Source organism: Diplotaxodon limnothrissa, linkage group LG20 (genome assembly GCF_057381915.1).
Source record: "Diplotaxodon limnothrissa isolate DT_005_m linkage group LG20, D_limnothrissa_male_GT1.1, whole genome shotgun sequence".
NCBI lineage: Eukaryota > Metazoa > Chordata > Actinopteri > Cichliformes > Cichlidae > Diplotaxodon > Diplotaxodon limnothrissa.
The window spans coordinates 6,975,532-6,997,031 of record NC_140615.1 but is presented as its reverse complement, the minus strand read 5'-3'; the positions used below and the strand labels follow the sequence as shown (position 1 = coordinate 6,997,031).

The following is a 21,500-nucleotide window of genomic DNA, read 5'->3' as shown; positions in this document are numbered from 1 at the left end:
CTTTTCCAGAGCGGTGATAGAGTTGAAAATTCCATAGAGAAGCAATAAGTGGGTTAGGCTGGTTTTTGTTTTTTTGTTTTAATTTTATAAGGCTCTGTTAGAAATGTGAAAATTATACCCATATGGGTAGTCTGATGGAAAAACCCAGCACTTAGATTTTGAAGTATGCAAACTCTCCACTTCAGACATCAATAAAAGAAACAAGGAAAATGACTTTATGTTTATTAAAAGCAGGTTGTTCCGTTTCAGACACCCTAAGCAAGGTACACACACTGACTGATTTCATGCCTAACAGCGGCTGACAGTAAAGTACTCCCGCTACTTTGTAATAAGCTGGAAACGTCAGTAAATATCTGCCACTTATTGTATTACAATGCTCATTATGAAGGACAGAAGACAAAGGCCTGTTATGTCCTAAAACCGCCTAAAAAACATGATCTAAATTAGAGCATGACTGAGCCAAAATACAACGCGGATAAAGAAAAGGAGTATAAATAAAACCTCTTTTGAATAATAACAACGTGGGATATAACCATAGGACTTAAGGCTCAATTTGGGACCTGAGGATTTCATACATACGCGACATGTGCGACAACGCAGCTGACATTATTCGGCGTGCCTTTGTTGCACACTTTTCATAGATGAAAGAAGAAGATGAGACATCAATTAGTCAACAAAGATCTGCTGTTTACAGTGGAAGTAATACTGGGATGGACACGCAGCATTTTCTCACAATACAATAGGTATAACTGAACCTTGTAGGCTCTGTACCTTTGGTTCCACTCAGTTTCATGGCAGCTGAGGTTTTGATGTGACATAAAAGCATGAATAAAATACAGGTAAAAGTTACAAAGGTCTCAGATTCTGGTTGTCATAAAGCAATGAGACTTAGCTCCCTGCTTTTTAGCAGGGGATGACTAACAGTTGTTTTTTCCTCATTAGAACGCAGGAGGTTTTTCAAAGACAGCAGGGAAATGGCTTCAACCACTTCCTGTCTCAAATTAAGCTTAATGATACTCACTTGCTTTAGAACTCCTTCACTCTCTGTCATGTTTAAATCCCATCAACCGAGAAGAGTCCAGTGGAACATACACATCTGTTTAATAAAACCTGCACAGCCTCTTAAGCAAGAACATATACACACATTCTATTGTGGCCTCCAAGATGAAAACCATACGAGAACATCCACTGGTTAGAAAGAAGGCGAGTGAAAAAAAAAAAAAACGTCTTCAAAGAGACTGCAGTCGAGCCACAGTGTCCTTTCAGTTCCATAAAAGCAACTTATGAAAGAGCCAGTTCCTTTCAGTAACCACTTTAGAAAGGTGGAGGAAAAGAATCTTCCCCACAAAGCGATATTTGTAGAAAGAAGAGGAAAGACACAGTAGTGCAGGAAAGGGAGCAGGTGGGAATGTGGCTGTCAGCCTGTTGTTGTCTTTGACCTGCTTTTTCTCCTCTTAATAAGCAGCTGCAGAGCCTGGTTCCTGCAGACATTTGTCATAGCAGCGTTCTGGCTGTGATGATTAGGGCTGCAAGATTGACCGTGGGGAACTCCGAGGCTGCTCCCGCGGCTATGGCGTCTGAAAAACACAATCAAATCAAAATCCAACAGGCGCTTGGTCTTGCATTTAAAAAGTCTGGCGTGGTCTAGAAACGCATGAAAAAACGTTAGAAGGTCATTGAGTGCAGACTTTTACGTGATAAATTATCACAGAGCAGAACGGCTCTACATTGAAGTACAAAGAACTGATGCGAGATGCGAGTGCGTGCACTTATCAATAGATGGCACTAGTATAACATATTCCGTTATGGGGGCGACCCGAGTTTCAAAGAGCTGGACTACTGAGGCAGGCAACAGCAACACACATAGTTTGATCCAAATGGCACATCCACTCTCAAACAACCTCCTGGCCATACTTGGAGAATGCTGGAGACCATTATGTTGTTGATAGTATGTCTCCCGGTCTGCGGATAAGAGACTATTTTAGAGGTAATGTGAAAGAGGAAATTACTTATTTGAAGACTAATATTACATCAATTAATTTGGAAAAAAAAAGCTTCCTAAAAGAGTTTCTCGGATAACAATTTATCTATTTAATGCAGCTGCAGGGTGTGTTTGTACAAGTGCCAGGCTTGCAGTATGTGCATTGTTAGACTCGCACGGCTTGATCAAAAGAAGTGCTGTCACAGTGTTTCTCTGCAGCGAAACTAGAGGACCTAAATTACTTCCACTCAGAAAAGGGTGCTGAAAAGCTAAAGTGGATATAATTCTTTCCTGAGCGTGCACAGGTATATGCAAGGGCCTTTTTCTGTATGTCTCAACCCCAGCTTGAATATATTCATTCTCACAAAAAGAGAGAAAGAAATGTTTCAGGACTGTCCTACCTGCTATCTTGGGGATGGTAATCTGGCGGCTGCTGATCCCTTCACCTCCCTCACTGAAAGGTTTAATTTGGATTACATAGCCTTGGTTGACCGGCAGCGACAACTCCAAAGAGGTGTTGTTGGTCTCCACCACGTTGGGACGACTGTGTTTGTCCTGGCTGTACATCACCTGAAGGAAACAGAGTGCGAACGATGATAACAGAGTGTGGCGTGGCATGAAGGCACTCACAATGAGACATATGAGTGTTTTATTTTTCCTTCCTAGCGCGCTGACAGGAAAATCTAAGTGTGAGCTGCAGCTCGGCGAGTTGGAGTGAGCAGTATCTGAAAGTTAACAAGAACGAGACTCTTGCTTTAGATATCTGCACATGACTGTGCCGGGTCACTGGAGGAGAGGGCTCAGTAGAGATAAGGCAGAACTGCCGGAAATCTTCAGTCCTGACTTTTCAGCTGCGGTTTGGATGCATCTGCCCATTTTAACACACGCCAAGCTCTCCACTTTCACTTGACTTGTAACGGGAATAATACGACTAAGACCAAGTCTTCACACTTTCCGCCTGTTTAGCGTAGGAAGCTGCAAATTCGTGCTCCTATTTATTTACATTTACAAGCCAAGTGACACTTGGAAAGACAGATGAAGATAAAAACCCTGAAGCAGTTATTATAATATCTATTGTGCACTTGATGCTGCAGTGGCAAGTTAAATGTCACAATACGGGAAGATGAACGCCAATAAGATTTTACTTCGTACATGCTTTTCCTGAGATGACTCGCTCAGAACAGTTGTACAGTTTAAACTATGTGGCTAAAAATAATGGGTGCTGTGGGTGTTTGGGTTATCACAGGACCGCTGGTTTAAGGCGAGGAGGCAATTTGTGTAGGACTTCCGAGGTTAAAGTGAAATGCTGCAGAATATTACACCAATGCAGGGGATAAAATGAGGCTCCCATTTATTAATAACACTCTGAGAAGTTCATCAGCACAACCAGTGTGTTCATAAATAACAGCGTGCTCTAATGAAGCAAATGGACCAAGTAACAGTCTATCATTCTCTGTTATGTTACTATCTATAAAACCCTTTACTTGTCAGCTTTGAATTGATTCTTGCTGAGGCAGTCTACCGTGGAAGTGTAAAACTTTACCTTATATCCTGTGACTTCTGACTCATTCTCCAGGGCGTGCACTTGGTCCCATTTCAGGATGACCTTGGAGTTGGAAGTGTTCCACATAATTTTAACTGGGGCTTGACTGGGTGCTGAGTGAGGACACAGGGAGCAGGGTAAGGGGAAGAGGGAGAAGAAAAAAAGAGGCTGTCAAGTCGATAAACAGTCACGAACCAACTCAGCATGAAGGAGATTTCTCATTATCAGTTTATCATCCCACTGTTAGGAGTGAGCAGTGAGAACAATCCAAGACACTTCACCCGTTGCCTACTGGTGGTGGTCAGAGGGCCCGGTGGCGCCAGTGTCCGGCAGCCTCGCCTCTGTCAGTGCGCCCCAGGGTGGCTGTGGCTACAATGTAGCTTGCCATCACCAGTGTGTGAATGTGTGTGTGAATGGGTGGATGACTGGATATGTAAAGCGCTTTGGGGTCCTTAGGGACTAGTAAGGCGCTATATAAATACAGGCCATTTACCATTTATTTATTTTTTTTAAGTTAATGGGGAAGTAACAAAAAGCCATGAAAGATTTGTATCGTGTTATAACGAGAATACGGCGATTTATATTATTTGCGCATGTGAGCATAAGATTAAAGACATATGTCTGACAATTAACGCTTTAAACCATTATCCACAACTTCAGATTTTCTTGCTTCTTTCTCAAACGTTTGCATTCACATGACATGAGATGCACTGCTGCAAACGGCAAACAGGGACTCAAGTATAGATGTCATAACATAATAACATAAATAACACGGTGTGGCAGAAACTTACGCCGACACCTGCTTTGACGTCTGTTACTTTCACGCTCTTTGCATCAGTAAGATGCCAGGACACGAAGCAGCGTATCCATGTGCGCGAGAAGAAAACCGTAAAACCCACCAAAAATATTTAGATGTTTGGAACAATGTTTTTTTTTTTATGTGAGAGAAAAGCCTTTAACGCATTTCAAGTCTCGACAACATAAAACACAATTCGGTGAAAAAACAGCGACACAAATGAAAGCGCCACATTGTTTTGCAGTGAATGGTTCCTTCTTCAGTTACTGGTGAAATCCAATACACTGAATGGACCATGCAGCTACAGCCAAAAGAAAAGGAAGAAGAAAACAAAAACAAGAAAAACAATACACAAAAGAAGACTGTCATTCGCCTTCAGTATCTTAGTCCTTACGCGGTTTCTTGGTTGTGACATTGACTATGTTGCTCTGTGGGCCCACTCCAGCGCTGTTGTAAGCCCGCAGACACACGTAATAGGTACTGCTGCCTTCCAGATCCCTGATGAGTACTGAAGTTTTATTCCCTGCTGTCCTGATCACCGTAGCTGCCTCTTGCTTTTGCTTCTCACTCCAGTACTGCAACTAAACACACACATAGAATACACGGATTACACTTGCATCTATTTTGTTACTCAATATTCTCTGTGGGCATGAAAGCCAGAGGGCCCTCATATACTGCAGTTTACTTCATAAATGAATAATATAAACACTAATGCAAAAAGGTCACAACGCTATTCTGCAAAAATCAAAAACAGATACATTGCCACTAGCTATTCGTGTTGCTGGTGCTGTCCAACATGTTTGTACAAGACCTATTGTGTGGGCTTGTGTGGGTTTGACCTCATAGCCTAGGATGCGTCTGCGGTTGTTGCTCCAGGGCAGTGGCTTCCAGGTGACCTCTACCTCGGACGCTGATACGCTCCGAGCCCTGAGCCTCCCTGGAGCTCTGCTGGGCTCTGAAACACAGACACCAGGGGCACCGGGGAAAGAGAGGAAGACATGGATTTATTAAGCCTATAGACACTGTGTGGCTTAATGAATATACAGAAGCGATAAATTTACCCTGTGGTTTTAACAGACCATAATACCAACGTTAATGTAATAATATGGGAAATGCTCTCATGTAAACATCATTAGCATTTCCTCCTTGATTTATTGTCATACATCTCCATTTCATTTATGTAGGTCCGGTTCCGGCCATCTGCAGTCGATTTATACTGTAAGGTAAACATCCTATAATAATAGAAAGAGAAAACCAATGATCTGATTATCCCCTATGAGCAATCACTTGGCGACGCTTGGGAGGAAGAACTCTGTTTTAGCAGAATGAGACCTCCAGCGCAACCAGGCTCAGGGAGGGGCAGCCATCTGCCACGACCGGTTGTTGGGTTGATGGGAAGGAGAAGAGAGAAAAGAAAAGCACAGAGGAAAGGATTTTTCTTCTTTAACTGTGTGACTGACAAACTTTGGGTGCGAAAACATAATTACATTTCAGTTATTTCTGGCCGCCTTTTATAGATAAAATGACCTTATTCTGGTGTTTGTGTATGTGTATGGGTGTAGGTGCCAAAGTTACACACCAACTAAGACTAGGGATGGCTGTTGGAGGTAATGGTCTATCAGCCGAAATGATGTTAAAGACCAGTAATGATGCTCAAATCTCAATAGTTGGTGTAGTGTCCTGTTACATTAAATATTCATGACAAAATGTGCAATTAGGCTAAAGATGCATGAAGGTAAATTACCAGCCGTCTCAGGACTCAGGATCAGGGACTGTGAGAGTGTGATTTGATCAGCCCTGTTTTTTTTAAAACAGATATTACAGATAAAGAGCAGAGCTTCCAGATACATATCGGACAGTCAAGTAGTCATGCCCTAAATCGTTCCTTGCCTTATTGTATTTCTCCTCCAATGGAGCCATGATTTACTACATTAGCATGAACCTGTATTCATAAAGGCTTGAATTTAATGAATGAGGCCATAGATTGATTAGGAAAGTGTTAACTGAGGTTATTTTACTTTAAACTTCTTTATGAAAACAGGAAACTTGCTTCAACAGTGTTTTAGACTAGGAAGATCATTCCATCTTTTATATACAGTCTATGTTTAGGACCAGAAACCAGTGTTATGAAGTACAGTGTTTATTTTAAGCAATAACATCCTTGGAATTATATTCAAATTATATTATATTAAAATGTGACAAAAAGACTAAAGTCTGTCAGAAAATGTAGTATTTGTGCTTCTGATCACTGACACAGTGTTTGTGCTTTAGGAGTGCACACCTTCCTCTGCTGAGTAGATAGTGGTCACAGGACTGAAAGGGCCTTCTCCCTTGTTGTTGTAAACCCCGACTTTGACTTGATAAGGGGAGAAGGGAGGGATGCTCTCATTCTTGAAGACATATCTAGAAGCATCTGGGGACGTGACAGCAGCCTGCATCCAGCCCTGCGCCCCGAGTGGGCGGAAAGCCACCACATATCCAAAGCCCGGGCCGCTCTGCATCTCCTCGGGAACAGGCTAAGAAGGTACAAGATGACTCAGAGCAATGACTCAAGAGAGAAATGCATGAATGATCCCGAAGATATTAAAACCTAAAAGAAGCTGAGGGCATTACTGTACATGCAAGACTTTGCACGAAATGATCATCCTGTCTGGTTAAAGGCACAATAAGCAAAATTCAAGACCACAGGATGTCACAGCACAGGCCACACCTCACCCTCTTTTCTATTCTGTTTACAAGCTAGAAAGTTTTTGAGCAAAAAGTCAAGCGAAGGGCAATGGAGGGGAGCAAAACAGCAGTAGAGACTTACAATGAGCTGAGATAAAACCAGCGCATGTAAATTAGGGAAATAACAAAAATGAAAACATTGTTGTTTTTAATTCTTTTGTTTTAGCTGATGTCTGACTGCCCTCTGCAACCTCACTCTTACTTTGACCTTTACTTTACATTCAGATGTTAACAACGACAACAGCAACAAACTCTAAATAACATTTTCCTAAATGCATTTAAATACATGCTTACCTCCCAAGTGATGACCAGCTCTGAACGTCCTCCACCACCACCACTCACCCTTGCTGGAGTTAACCTGGGAACTAACAGATTCGAACAGGGTTAGATAGTCATGTCCAACACATACACCCAGTATTCTGTTTCTCACCATGAAATAACATAGCATGGAAACAGGTTTTGATATCGAACGTGTTCAAAAAAGTTGCAAATTCCTTAAATACAGACTTATAAGAGTACTTCACAAGTTTGACATTGCACCTGTTTGAGATCATGCCAAAGCAACTCAATCTGATTTGAGTGCAGACTTTGACCACGTCATTCCAAAGCCTTCTTTTTTTGAGCTATTCAGAGGTGAACTTGTCAGTTTGTTTGTGATCATTGTCCTGCTACGTAACCTAAGTGAGCTTTAACTTCAAGGTATGAACTGATGTCTGGACATTCTCCTTCAGGATTTTCTATTAGAGAGCAGAATTCATGTTTCCATCAATTACGGCAAGTTGTCCAGGTAAAGCAGCAAAGCAGCCCCAGACCATCACACTACCACCACCTTGTTTGACTGCGGGTATGATGTTCTTTTAATGCAATTCTGTTATAGTTTTATCCAGATGTAACGGAACTCAAACCTTCCAAAAAGTTCAACTTTTGTTGAACTACTTTATTGTTTAAACTTTGGCAAAAAGTGTGTTGATGTGTCAGTCCAGCCCTGCTGTTTAGTGTGCTAAAGTGGAGTTCTTTTTCCTTTTCAATACTGTTGTACTAAAGCTTCCAGGCATCAGTAATTTTATTAGTTCTGTCATGCTTATCTTGCAGAAGCAGAAAGTTTACTGAAATAAAATAGGACAATAAGGTTTTTTTTAAGTATTCAGTACATGATGAGAATGATCCTGAAACCACTTTTCCCAATGTTGGCATCAGAAAAAATGCAAGGAGCTTCTGATACATACGCGTGTCTTTGGTGCGGGCCTTTTTGGAGGGTTTGCTGGGCTCTCCTGTTCCGATGCTGTTGATCGCCAAGACTCTGAACTCGTAGTCCACCCAGGAGCTCAAGTCAGTGACAGTGGCTGACAGCTGCTTCCCCCCCAGCAGCTCAGGAACTGAAAAACATCACAGAAGTAACCTTTCATTGATTTCACTGATAATTAGCCAAGAGGGTGAAGTTTTAGTTATCTGCATTTTATGTGTGGAGTTTGGAAAGGACAGCTACCAGTTACCCCATCGCTCATTTTTTAACCTTTCACTAAACTTTCTAGCCACACAAACACATTTAAATAAGCAAACCTGTGGTAACAGCCTGCCACCCGAGAGAGAAGGGCGTTCTGGCCTGGATGGTATAGCTTAGGATAGGGCTGTGGTTGTCCGTGCCAGGACCCCAGGACAGAGAGGCAGTGGTCTCTGTCATCTTAGTCACCTGACAGTCCACAGGGGGGCCTGGAGGACCTAAAAAGACAGTAAGTCACAGGTTACTCAAATATATTGATACATAGCAGCTCAAGATTATAGGTGATATGAGAGACTGAGTAGACAGTGTTTGTGGAGCTCGAGTGCAATACTGAATTACACCGAGTCCAAAATCAACACTCACAATAATGAATGCGTATCAAAAATATAAAAACAGAACGTTGATTTTTTTTTCTGGAAAATGTAGACTTTCTACATTTAACAAGATGTTTTTGTGGCTGCGCTGCCACCAGAATCTCTGCCAGGGATTGCAGAGATAAATTAGAGCATGCACAATTTAATAAATAGGATAGAAAAAGGGAGAAAAAAAGGAAAAAATGCTTTAATTATACACACAAGAAGTAATTATTTGCAATCTTTTATTTCATTTTTGGTACGTTAACATAGACGATAAAAAGGAAAGTTTGTTTCAATCTCTAATGAGTCGACTCATGAATCAGCTGTAATACATGTGTTCACTTTAATGTGAGTGTAGCTGTTTGCTACTCAAGTGAACTATTGCTATTATCTTCTCCTTTTCTCTGGTGTCTCCGAAATGGAGGTCAGTGAACATTTTATATTTCCTTCTGCTCCACAGGAACATTTGGTGAGCTCTTCCAGTCCACTTAGAATTTACTGCCAGCTACAAGAAAACCATCTGCAAATACTAAGGAATAAGGAGATAATGTGACTCTTTACGCGACGCATGTAGTGCTCATTTCTCATTTTAAGAGGCCGATCTTCCACAGTATAGCCCCAGTTAAGAGCACAGCTGCAGCTGCTCCGCCTGGCTGTGACAGGTGAAGCCGTGGATGCATGCGGTTTTTCTTCAGACCTCGGCTGCTGCTGTGGTTCAGTCTATGGTGGCACTATATGAATATGTCCAGCTGCTACAATTAACTACTAAACTGTCACTGTTGGCCCCATTAAAAAAAACCATAATGTGTCACAGCCAAAATAATAACCAAAGCACATCCACGGCTGCTGCCACAGTCACAGAGCCAGCTGTGTTATCCCAAAGCTGCGATCGTAATCAGAGCTGGTCTGTCTCAGCAGCGGTAAGAGGGAGAACTGATGAACGAGCTCCATTTATCTAAATGTGACGCTTTAGCTTTGGCCTGAGCAGCCCCAGACTCTCGCTGCAAACACGACCAAAAGAGGTTCACTTTTCTCAATAGTTCAGACAAAATCATTACTGGGAAGTATGCAAGAATACAAGAAAATACAACGACTTTGTACTTTGGATCTAACACAATACTACTACATAAGTCCATACGCACATTGTTTAAATGTTAGACAATAACAATGATAAGGGCATTGCATGCCCTGGTTCAGGTTTGGAAATTCTGAAAGAAAAAAGTTATTAAATAAACATATCTGGGTTTGATCTTCTGCTTTTTTCCCTTACCTCTCACAACCACATCAGTGGCAATAGAAATACTGTCCACCTTGGTCTGAACAGCACAGGTATACTTCCCAGCATGCCTCAGTTGAATATTCCGGATCATAATGTCACCATCCGATCGCTGCTGGTCCAGATGTCAGGGGAGAAACAAAACAAAAAAGGGAATAACACAGAATCTTGTGTTATAAAGTTGCAAAATCAAGGAAAAGAGCTTGTCGTGATTTATTTTGGCAGTTCCTTGCATTATGAAGGAAAAAGGTACAACATGAATCCAGGGACACACCAAATGACTGAGTGCTGCTTTTCATCATTTCATCATTTATGAGCACAGGTCTTTGTGAGGTATTAAAAAGCTTCTTTCAGCTTCGTCCCTTTTATTCTCTCTGATTCCATTTACTCTGCAGACAACCATTCAATGCCAAATGCATTATTGTGTGGATGCTTTAAGCATCCACACTATTGAGTTCCTCTTGGGACTTCCGTACACTTTTTGGCACTTAACTACTTCCGCAATTTTCAGCCGATTTTCACCGTTCAAATTTTAAACTATTCTGCTATTTCTGCTAATGTGTGTTATGTCTTTTGGTATTTTTCACTATTATACTTTTTAAAATATTAAGCTTAATTTGTCCCATTGAAATGAATGGGAAACTTCTGCAATTCTGCTAAAATTTGCTTGTTTCTGAAACTTAACTACTTCCTCATATTTTCACGTAGAACAACCATTCAAACTTTAAAATGTTCTCAAATTATTGGGCTATTCAGGTATAAATCAGCTTTTTCAAATCTTTTACCGTTTTACTTTTATGCCTCTTAAAGTTTTCAGTTGCACAATTGTGATTTTTCACAAAATACATGCGTTGTTATGGTTGCTATGCACTTGGCTTCCAGTGTGCCACTGAAGGTTTTGCAGTCTTCTCTTCATGTCCGAACAACTTCTTGCTCAATTTTCACTCAACTTTCACAAATTATACATCAAAACGTAGGTATTTTTGCTGGCTTTCCGAAAATGTCACTATCATTGTTGTGAGATTTATAGAATTTTGCCAAATCTCCTCAGACCAACACAAAGTCGCAAAGCTCTCCATAGAAAGTCAATGGAGAGCTTGTTCAAAATCACCGCTTGATTTCTGTAATGAGAGGCATATTCGAATCGTCATATCTCCTTAACGAAGCAAAGTTAAGACATAAGGCTTGTCCCAGTATATCTTCAGACACTCCTGACGCTCACAATTCAAGAATTATTTTCTCACCTATTACTGTTCTGAGATGAGTTAGACTTGTTTGAGGGTAGGAAATTCTTCAGATTTCAAACTCTGGAAATGAACCACTTTTTTCTCTCGTCATATCTTTTTAATGGATTTCCACAGAGACCTGAAAATTTCCATGATTGTTCACCAAAGCCTGCTGTCTCATACAGTGAAAGAATGATATCGATACTCCAAATACATTTAGAGTTAGAAAGCGTTGTTTGAGGGCAAGTCAAGGCAGTTTTTGCTTCGCTCTACTCAGTTATGGTGCATTAGAAGTCAAATATCTTTAATAATTCATATTTTAATGATAAATTGTCAACACTTTAAGATTGTGTGTGTGTGTGTGTGTGTGTGTGTGTGTGTGTGTGTGTGTGTGTGTGTGTGTGTGACAGAGAGCGAGAGAGAGAGAGAGAGAGAGAGAAAGCCTTTTTATGGGATGATCTCATTGTAAGATTTAAATTCAATATATTTGGACTGGTTGACTGAATTGGATTGTGTGTGTGTGTGTGTGTGTGTGTGTGTGTGTGTGTGTGTGTGTGTGTGTGTGTGTGTGTGTGTGTGTGTGTGTGTGTGACAGAGAGAGAGAGAGAGAGCCTTTTTATGGGATGATCTCATTGTAAGATTCAAATTCAATATATTTAGACTGGTTGACTGAATTGGATCTTGTGTGTGTCTCTCTCTGTGCATGTGTGTTTCCATATGTGTCCATATTTGTGATTGCGTGGCTGTTATATATATTTTTTTTTTGCCGATTTTTTTCATTTAACAAGTATACCTTGGCATGTTCAGCATTTTTTCAGCTGTCCATTTTGCTTTTCCAATTTTTCTGTTTAAGTTATTACTATTGCGCTAAATCATAGCATTGCTGCTGTTTTATAAGATTTGTGCTAAATATAGTATTTCTGATTAATTATAGTTTTTCTACCAAATCATAGTACAGTATTTTTGCTTTTTATAGGATTTTTATAGGATATTTATATTGCTTAATATAGTACTTCTGCTTATTATAGGATTTGTGCTTAATATAGTATTTCTGCTAAATGTAGTATTTATGCTTAATCATAGTATTTCTATATATTTCTGCCAGGTCCCCAGGCAGCCAATCCTCTGTGAGGACTGAGGCATTCAAATTTACATATCAGGGCCTGCACGGCTTCCCAGCCAGCCAATCATATCTGAGGGATGAGACATTCAAATTTACAAATCAGGGCCTGGACGGCTTCCCAGCCAGCCAATCATATATGTGGGCTGAGGCATTCAAATTTGCATATTGGGGCCTTTGTGGCTTCTAAGCCAACAAGTCATCGATGTCATATATCTCAAAAAATTCATATTTTAATGATAAATTGTCAACACTTGACGATTCCCCCATCTCTTCTGAACAAAACGGTGTAAGAATGACCGTTCTGGCCAATACAGTTAGGAAATTATGGTCATTTGTTTGAGGGGAATCCCCACTATGAGAAATAGGTCGTGTCCAAATTCATGGGCTGCATCCTCCTGAGGCCGCATTTGTAGACCGATTATTTCACAGCGACGCGCCAAAGGCTGTCCAAATTCGTAGACTCCTCCGAATGCAGCCGACAAATGCGTCCTCCTTTTCCCCGAATTTGAAGGATGGGTCGGGTGTGTCCTTCGTGGCCTACCATATCCCAGAATTCATAGCGCGGCCCAGCCAAACTCCAGTTTCCAACAATGGTGGCCGCTACTAAGTTTTAAAATTACTCATACTAATCTTTCTGGGTCACAAAAGAAACTTTTAATATATTTTCAGGCGAGCAAGTAGCTGTGTAAACATCAAATATCTGCTCGGTTTATCAAGATATCGCATATTTGCAAAAGTGCTTCGATGTTTTCGGAGACGTCTGCTACCCACCAGCTCGATAGCTAGCCGGGAGCTCGAGGGTTACTGATGCGGCCGAGAACGGCACAACTCCCGGCACATCATTTTCAGATCACCGCGGACTTTCGCTGCTCGAGTTAAACGTAATATATAAGTCACTTAGACAACCTAAAAATGTTATTGTTGGGCTTTTTTTCAGTGTTTTGTTTGTTCGTGAGTAAATCGGTTTGGCTGAGATTAAAGTTATTGGATTAGATTAGATAAAATAAAACTTTATTAATCCCCCGGGTGGGTTCCTCCTTGGTTTTTACACAGCTGACTAAACGTGAAACAGAAAACTGATTAAACAGAAGTGTGAGACGGTCGAGAATTTACACCAGTGTCCTGTTATATTTTAGATAGCAAGGAGCAGACGGCTGAGTTTATTAAACTCCATCGAGACAGCGGTGACGCTAATCAGAAGGCTAGACCGTCCAATTTCATGGCCGTTTACTTCCGGCCTACCCGACCTTCTGAGGACCCGGCCCACGTAGACCACGAAGGCCGGGTCCTCAGGAGGATGCGGCCCATGAATTTGGACACGACCATAGACTACAAAAATCCTGTCTCTGTGCTGCGTGTGTGCACCTGTTTTGGCGGGAAAAAGTACACAGCCTCTGTGAATTCAAATTTAGCAGCTCCCAGGCTGCTTGACTGAAAACATGCTTCTCTCTCCATGTGTGTGTGTGTGTGTGTGTGTGTGTGCGTGAGAGAGAGAGAGAGACCCTCTTTAGGACAGCATCTCATTGTTGGAAAAAATTATAATATATTCAGACTGGTTGACTGGCATAGACCCTCCGTGTGTGTCTCTCTCTGTGCATTTGTGTATACATATTTGATTTTGTGTGTATCTGTTGGCTGTTCCTTCTTGTTTTTTAAATTTATTTTTATTTCTTTATTTTTTTTCACAGGTGAACAACAATTAGTTTTGAGGGAACTTAACCATGTTCCGTTTTTTTTTTTTTTTTCAGCTTGTCATCTTGCTTTTCCAGTATTTTCTCTTAAGTTATAACTATTCTGCTCAATCATAGTATTTGTTCTAAATCATTGTTATTATGCTATATTGTAGTATTTCTGCGAAATCATACTATTTCTACTATATTATATTTTTCTTTCTAAATATAGCATTTCTGCTATATAATTGTATTTCGGCTATGTTATAATTTTTGTGCTAAACCAGAGTATTTGTGCTGAAACATAGTATTTCTGCCAAATGATAGTATTTCTGTCAAATCATAGTATTTGTGCTAAAACATAGTCTTAATTTAAAATTACAATATTCATAGTTCATCACAGTGTCTCTGGTAAATCACAGTATTTTTGCTATGTTGTACTATTTTTCTAAATCATAGTGTTTCTGTAATGCTTAAGTATTTTTGGCTAAATATATTCTTTCTGTTATCTTATACTATTTCTCCTAAATTCTTGTATTTTTGTACGTTTTGCATACAGCTTCAGCTTTAAAGCATCCACACTGCATTTTCGCAGGAAATGCAAATTTTTCTAGTTAGCTTTGAACTTTAAAGTTGGAGCTAATGTTAAGTTGATGTCTTATCTGTGAAAGTAGGGAACTGTGAAACAGGATGATACTTGGTAACTACTTTGATGTATAATCAGGGACATTTTAAAGAGATAAAAATTCAGTTGCTCCAAGTCATCCACTCTTTGATACCCATTATTAAAATAACATAGGCAAGAATATATTAGGCCACAGATCTCTCAGTATGCAAAATGTTATTGTGAGATAACCTTGCTTGCAATATCAAGTGAGACTGCTAGAAAAACTCATAAAAAGTGTAGTCATGGATACAAAAGATAAATACAAAGCAAGATTTCTGGTTTTGCTTGTAGTCCGAGGTTTGATTACTAATCATGTCTCAGCAGGTTTTCACTTCTATTTGATTTAATAATTATTTTTTTTAAAAAGTATTTGTTCCAGCAACAGAAATGGAAGCACAGGCTCAGATATTCAGAGCTACACCAGGAGGAGGTCTTATTTTGTGCCTGAAATGGCTGTGAAAGCTGCAGCTAGGAGCATTCATTTCCATTTAGGTCCATAAGTATTTGGACAATAACTCTGCTTTTTTTAACCTCTATATACCCCCACAGTGGTTCTTAAATCAAACCTTCAAAGTGTCCTTAAGGCCTGTGTAGTTTAATCTAAGACATTTAATGAAACTATTGTATTGACTGTTTGTTTTTGAATTACTACCATTGTCATAAATTGTCCCTGACCTTCAGAGACTGGACAATTGACTCGCAAGCTGTTTCACAGCGTGACATACATAAAATACTGTTACCACAGCCAATGCTCGTGGTTCTCTCTGCCTTCAGTTTTGTTTTCTGCGTGATCTATTGTGTTGAGGTGACCAGCTTAGTCATTGGGAAATATGGGTCATTATCTATTTGCAGAGATTTTAGATGTTTTCTTCCCAGTGCATTTATTATTTTCATGAATGTGCCACATTTAAAGTTTTTACTCCTTTTAAATTTATTTAGGTTATTTATTTTTTTTACTTTTGTTTGTTTGTTTCAGCCCATTGAGTCCTCCTTCACTTGCACTGGCTTCTAATTGGACCTCATATTGGAAGGACCAAGTGCAAATACAATATTTTGAGCCAGCAGACCTTTTATCTGCTTGTCATCAATCAAAGGAACAATCAATGGTCCAGTTACTTTTGATCGTCAGAAACGCTAAACTGCATATTAAATGTTTACCTTTTAATAAACCCCTTGAATTAAAACTGAATATCTGCACTTCAATTTGTGTTTGATTCAAAATCAGAAAAATTCAGTCTGGCCGTAACTTTGTGTCAATAGAAAGAATAATATGCACCTTAAAAGTCAGAGAGGTTTACAAGGGAATCTGGAAATCATGAACTGATTTTATAAAAGCTGTTTCAGAGGTTCTGCAGGTTGAAATCTACAGATATTAATAAAAACCGTGTCAAACCCCACAACAGGGTGATGTCTGATGTTTTTTTTTTCATTTTAGCTAACATTTCTTTTTCTTTTTTCCATGAGTGACACAATTTATCAGTAACATCCATTCATTTAAAGCGATTGCCTTTATAAGACGCAAGTAGCACAGCTTTTCTTTGAGCTGTAAAATGTTGGCAAGTTAACAAAACTCACAGTGTGACATAAAACTTTACAGTTAACTCATTCAGCGACTTGCAGTTGACATTTTTCAGTTCACTCTGAGCTTTGCTGAAAAAATGTCAGCGAGGGCATCAGAAAGTAGAAATCAAATACTGAAATTCAAACATAGTGGAACAGCACTTGGATCTTAAAGTATCTACAGTTGTAAAGCTTTTATTTTACGGATAAGGTCACGACTCGCTTTTATTCTATGTGGAGGCTTCACTCTCTTCGAGTTCACGGAGGACTCAATGAATATTAAAAGGCAGACAGCTTTGCAAAAAAATTAATAAATAAATAAAGCATATCCACAAAGTCACATTTATGCAAAACACATGAGGTAAGTTAATAACGTGACTATTCACAACATGTCAGCATATTCGGTGTATGCAAGAGTCTGATTTGTTTGCTATATTGAACCGCAAAGTTTCTTGTCGTTTATGATCATGCCAAAAACAAATAAACAAACAAACAAACAAAAGCAAAAAACGAAATAGAAAAACAAGAAGCCCGGGCCTTATAATTGCTTTTCCTTATTAAAAGATGATGATCACACGTAGCACATGGCTGAGCAATGCATTATGAGTTTCTTGGTTGCTGCTTTTGTCAATGTAGGAGGTGTTATTAACAAGCAGAACAAGCAAAATAGCGTCCTCCTGTTCTGTTATAATAATTAAAAAGACACAAAAAAACAATCAAGGCTGCATGATTCATCATAAATGTGAAAGCTGAAGCTGGAATACAGTTGCTAAAAAATGTGTTACTTTTAATGGATCACAAACTACTTCCCTGTTCCCACATTACTCTATACACAGTCAGGTGGATATACGTAGACTTGGACACCACCACAACTAAATTTAGCTAGCTGAATATGGCTAAACGTAAAGATTTTTGTCTTAAATTTCAGATTAGTCATATTGAATTTGGAGGAAAGATTCTTCAATATGCGTCTAACTTTTTTTTCAAGGAAGCAAACACATTTGTACAACTCAGAAGCTGGAAATGTTAACGACTCCTTCATTATTCCGTTCACCAGGTAAAAGGTAGTACTAGAATTGAAAAGGCTTGCTGTAAACCCATAACATTACAAAGATGCTCTCTCAAGTCTAAGGTAATCTTATGAACAGATGAACAAAGTATGGAGAAGACTCCAAAACACACATGATACTATGTGAAACACAGTGGAAGCAGTGTGACGCATGCTTACAATAAGATGCAACAGAAGATAAGCACAGCTGAATTAATTTTGAACCTAAACATTTCACTGATATTTCTGAATAAAAGCTAAAAGTCTGTGCTCACTTCAGTTAAATCTTTTTTATTTCACCACAGACCTAAAATGACCCAAACCGTGTCAATGTCCAAATATTTCCAGGTTCAATTATCTGTAGCTTTTCATCTGTAATAAAAAAATTAGTATGTAGAGAATGTTGTTCTTATATAGAGAGTGAAATGCTTCCCAAGTGGCCTTTCTTTAAACTCCCCTCTGATGGTATGCTTTTGATTTTAGTTTTACAAAGTCACTGCTGTCAAAAGAAAACATAAAAAGAAGGGGATGACATAAAAGTACTTGTTTTACATCTCAGAAGAGTTTAAAACATCTAGGCAGGAAATCTGTGCTTCATCTGTTTTGTAGTGCTTCTGTAATGAACGTCAAACATCATTTAAACAACTCAAATCAGATAATTGTGTGTATATGTGTGCGTGGCTTCTGAAGCTCACATTATGATTGTGATCTAAAGGGGATGTTCGTGTTCAGCCTCTAGCCGATAGCTCGTGCTTCCATCATTTTCTACCCTCCAGCCACAGCCTGGACCTCCCTTCAGACCCGGAGTTGTACTTACCCCACCAACTTTTTCAAAATAAGCTCCGTGGCTTCCAAAGTGAATGAGCTGCTCGTTGAAAAACCAGGTGAACTTGAGGTCAAGAGTTGGGTCGTGCGATACCTGACAGGGCAGGACAATGCTCTCACCTACAGTCACATCCAGATGACCTGCTGGACTGGTAATCACAGTTGCGTCTGTAAACACAGAGAACCAGTTTACCATTCCATGTATACCTGCTAGTTTCCCTATACCTCCTTCCTATTTGATGTATTTATACTTCAAATAATTTAGATCCCTGTGTCAAAAACAGGACCATGGTCTTAAATATCAATAACCAACAGAGAAGAAGTAAAATAAACAAGTGCAAAGAAAACTCAAACACCATTATGGCAGGTCAGCTCTGAGTCTGCAATTTAGCTCTGTTTATGTGAGACAAAAAGCCATCCTATTTCATCCCCGGTGTGATGCGCATCAACATAATCTTTGGTCGTCTCAGCTTGCCGTCTCATTCAGCGGCAGGGATTGTGGTGCAGTTCAGAGTGTGGTTCAGTGCGGTGTAGAGAGGACCATAAACCAGGCTGAATGTGAATTATGCATTCATGTCATAAGCATCTAATGGACAGGCAAGCCAGTGCAGCATGTCAGGAGGAGTAAAGGTCTATATTCTCTCTGTCAAAACAAGGCTGTTTGTTTATCTTCACCCCCTTAGGAGAACCGAATGGTCATGAAAGTATATTCCAGGTGATTCTTGGGAAAGCTTGGCTCTCGATGCAAAATAGGTGAAGCAAAACTTTCTGCTTCCGATTTCCGAAGTGTCACGTTTATTTCCTGTTACAAATGGAAGGAAAATCATAAACCGGCCGCCTCGTTTCCATCGGTGTGCTCTGCACATGGTAATCGAGAGTGTGTAAACGTATCGAAAATCAGTATATTCTCAAACGCTCATGAGGAAGGTTGATAAGTTTAGAAATTAATTCAGCGTCTCGGCTCGAATTAGCATAGGAAATACAGAGATCCGTCTGAATATCAACATTATGAGGTGCTGAAGCCTAAACAGCACGACTGAGGCTCAATAGAGTCAAAATAACCCAGAAGTGGAACATCAGCCATCAGCTCCTGGTAAAATCTTAGGAATGATTTACCACTGAGCAGCCAAGTGAAAGCCAATTATCTGCAATTAAGGAGACAGGAGGATAGAAAGCACACACAGATGGAACACCTTTCATATTGATATGGCAAATTAATTAGGCTGCTTGTTTACCCATCCAGCAATTACACACAAAGATTTATTAATGCGCAGTTGTATTTGTGGGCAGATGATAAAGTCCAGGATTCATTTTCAGTCATCAGGACTGGATCCTTAACTGGTAACTAACAGTGTTTTTCAGCTGCTTGGTGCTGGGAAGGTAATGCAGAGTGATTAGTGGATTGACTGACAGCCAAACAATGAACTGAAGCTCAGCATGAACCTCTGTAAAGCAGAGAAGGAGAGACTCTTTTTTTATAAAAATAAAAATGATTCCAACTTTGTACTAATTGAATGTTTCAGAAATAACAAATGTAAGGAACTGGAGCATGTTCTGCTTTCCATAACTGAATACACCGAGATTTTAAATATAGCAGAGGATCTATAAAATTGCCATTTCATGTATTTTCATTGGTTGTCAAAAAAAAACCCTAAAAATGACCAAACCAAAACACAAAACAAATTATCTGGACATATATTAATTAACTAATTAAGCATTACTATAGAATAATTACTGATTAATATCATAAATCTGCATTTTTTGTGAATAAAATTTCTTTCACAGACAGAAAACACATACAGGCACACACATGCACACACACACACATACACACACATATATATACTGCATTCATTGCTATGTGTAAAGAGGCTGTGGGGGGAAAAAGACAGCAAAATTGGGCTTCTTTGCAAAGCAATTTGCAATTTAAAGTACTTGTGAAGAGGAATCACCAAAAGGCATTTTAATAGAGCAGTGTTGTTGACTCTGCTTTTTAGAAAGACCCAGAAAATTCCTTGCTCGGCAAAAGTGCCCGAAATAAAGGGAAAGGAATCTTCAACAAACTAAACATGGCTACGTGCCACTCTGCAAAAAAAGTATGAATTAAACATAATGGTGCAAGAATTCAATGGGCCTCATGTTCCAATTCCTCCAGCCACCGTCAATCAGCTAATTGGACTGTATACAGTTCACCAGGAATTCTGCCTTGCTGTTTGGTCCTCAGCTTTGCAGTGATGCTCAGTGCTCATCTAAAGAGTAACACTGTGTCTCACAGCTTTAAAGCAGACGTCTATTCGCTTGAGGTTTTTCCATAAAGTAAATGCTTTACTTTAGTGCAAAGGCTAGATGGAAAAAACTGAAGAAAATACAAATACAAACAGGTTCAACAAACAAAAGCTAACAAACTCATTAATGAAATACTTGTTGGGGGGGGACATAGACACTGTTCGTGTGCTTAGGCATAGGGAACAATTATTTACCTTTTACCAAAAGGCTGCCAGCACTACTCGCTACTCCAAACTGGTTTCTGGCTACACATGTGTACATTCCAGCATCCGATTTACTAACATTGGAGATCCGCAGGCTTCCATTATCCAACACCATAACTCTGTAAAGGGTAAAACAAAAGTTAATTACACATTTTTACATGCTGTATATTTGAAATGCATAAAAACATCAAGTTCATTATCTGATTAATTTGTTAGCCTTTCAGTGCTTTTACATAAGCAGGAACCTAGCATTAACAGTGCCTGCACGACCTGTCGCTGTTATTGTGGGGTGGCTATTTGCTGTTTTGGTAGTAGTAGATGCTTTTAATTTTTGACTATAAACCAACCAACTGTAAACAGAAATCAAAGAAATCAAGAAATATTTTCTCTGCTCTTATTGGCATATAACAAGCATGGAAAGCTGAGAAATGGGGAAAAAAGGAAAGCACAAAAATGCTGCCGCTCACTCCAGCAGCACTAAAAACACTCGAAAACAGGTCTTAAAAGCATGTCGGTGTCAGCAAGGCCTTGAATATGCACTGAAAATGTGGGCACAAATAACATGTTACAAAATAGGCTTAACGAAATTCATCTTGCCACATTACGGTGTGTTTGAATGTAGTCAAGGACGGAGGATAAAAGAGGGAGAAAAAAACCATGTAAGTGGGAAACTTGTTTGTTGAGATCCACTAACGCCTTATGCAACCAAACA

The 21,500-nt window shown here is 39.6% G+C and overlaps 1 protein-coding gene across 1 annotated transcript in view; it reads right to left on the bottom strand.

The window, feature by feature from the left end:
* Positions 1 to 1,494: 1,494 nt before the first annotated feature.
* Positions 1,495 to 21,500, bottom strand: part of cntn3a.1 (contactin 3a, tandem duplicate 1) — a 136,435-nt gene continuing 116,429 nt past the window's right edge. Inside the window, exons 13-24 of the mRNA XM_085344978.1 lie at positions 20,780 to 20,907; positions 18,292 to 18,467; positions 10,175 to 10,292; positions 8,608 to 8,766; positions 8,274 to 8,423; positions 7,342 to 7,412; positions 6,602 to 6,836; positions 5,160 to 5,275; positions 4,715 to 4,901; positions 3,525 to 3,637; positions 2,383 to 2,551; positions 1,495 to 1,577 (exon numbers count right to left, since the gene is read on the bottom strand). Coding sequence (XP_085201104.1) covers positions 1,495 to 1,577; positions 2,383 to 2,551; positions 3,525 to 3,637; positions 4,715 to 4,901; positions 5,160 to 5,275; positions 6,602 to 6,836; positions 7,342 to 7,412; positions 8,274 to 8,423; positions 8,608 to 8,766; positions 10,175 to 10,292; positions 18,292 to 18,467; positions 20,780 to 20,907 — 1,705 coding nt within the window. The remainder of the gene's footprint in view (positions 1,578 to 2,382; positions 2,552 to 3,524; positions 3,638 to 4,714; positions 4,902 to 5,159; positions 5,276 to 6,601; positions 6,837 to 7,341; positions 7,413 to 8,273; positions 8,424 to 8,607; positions 8,767 to 10,174; positions 10,293 to 18,291; positions 18,468 to 20,779; positions 20,908 to 21,500) is intronic.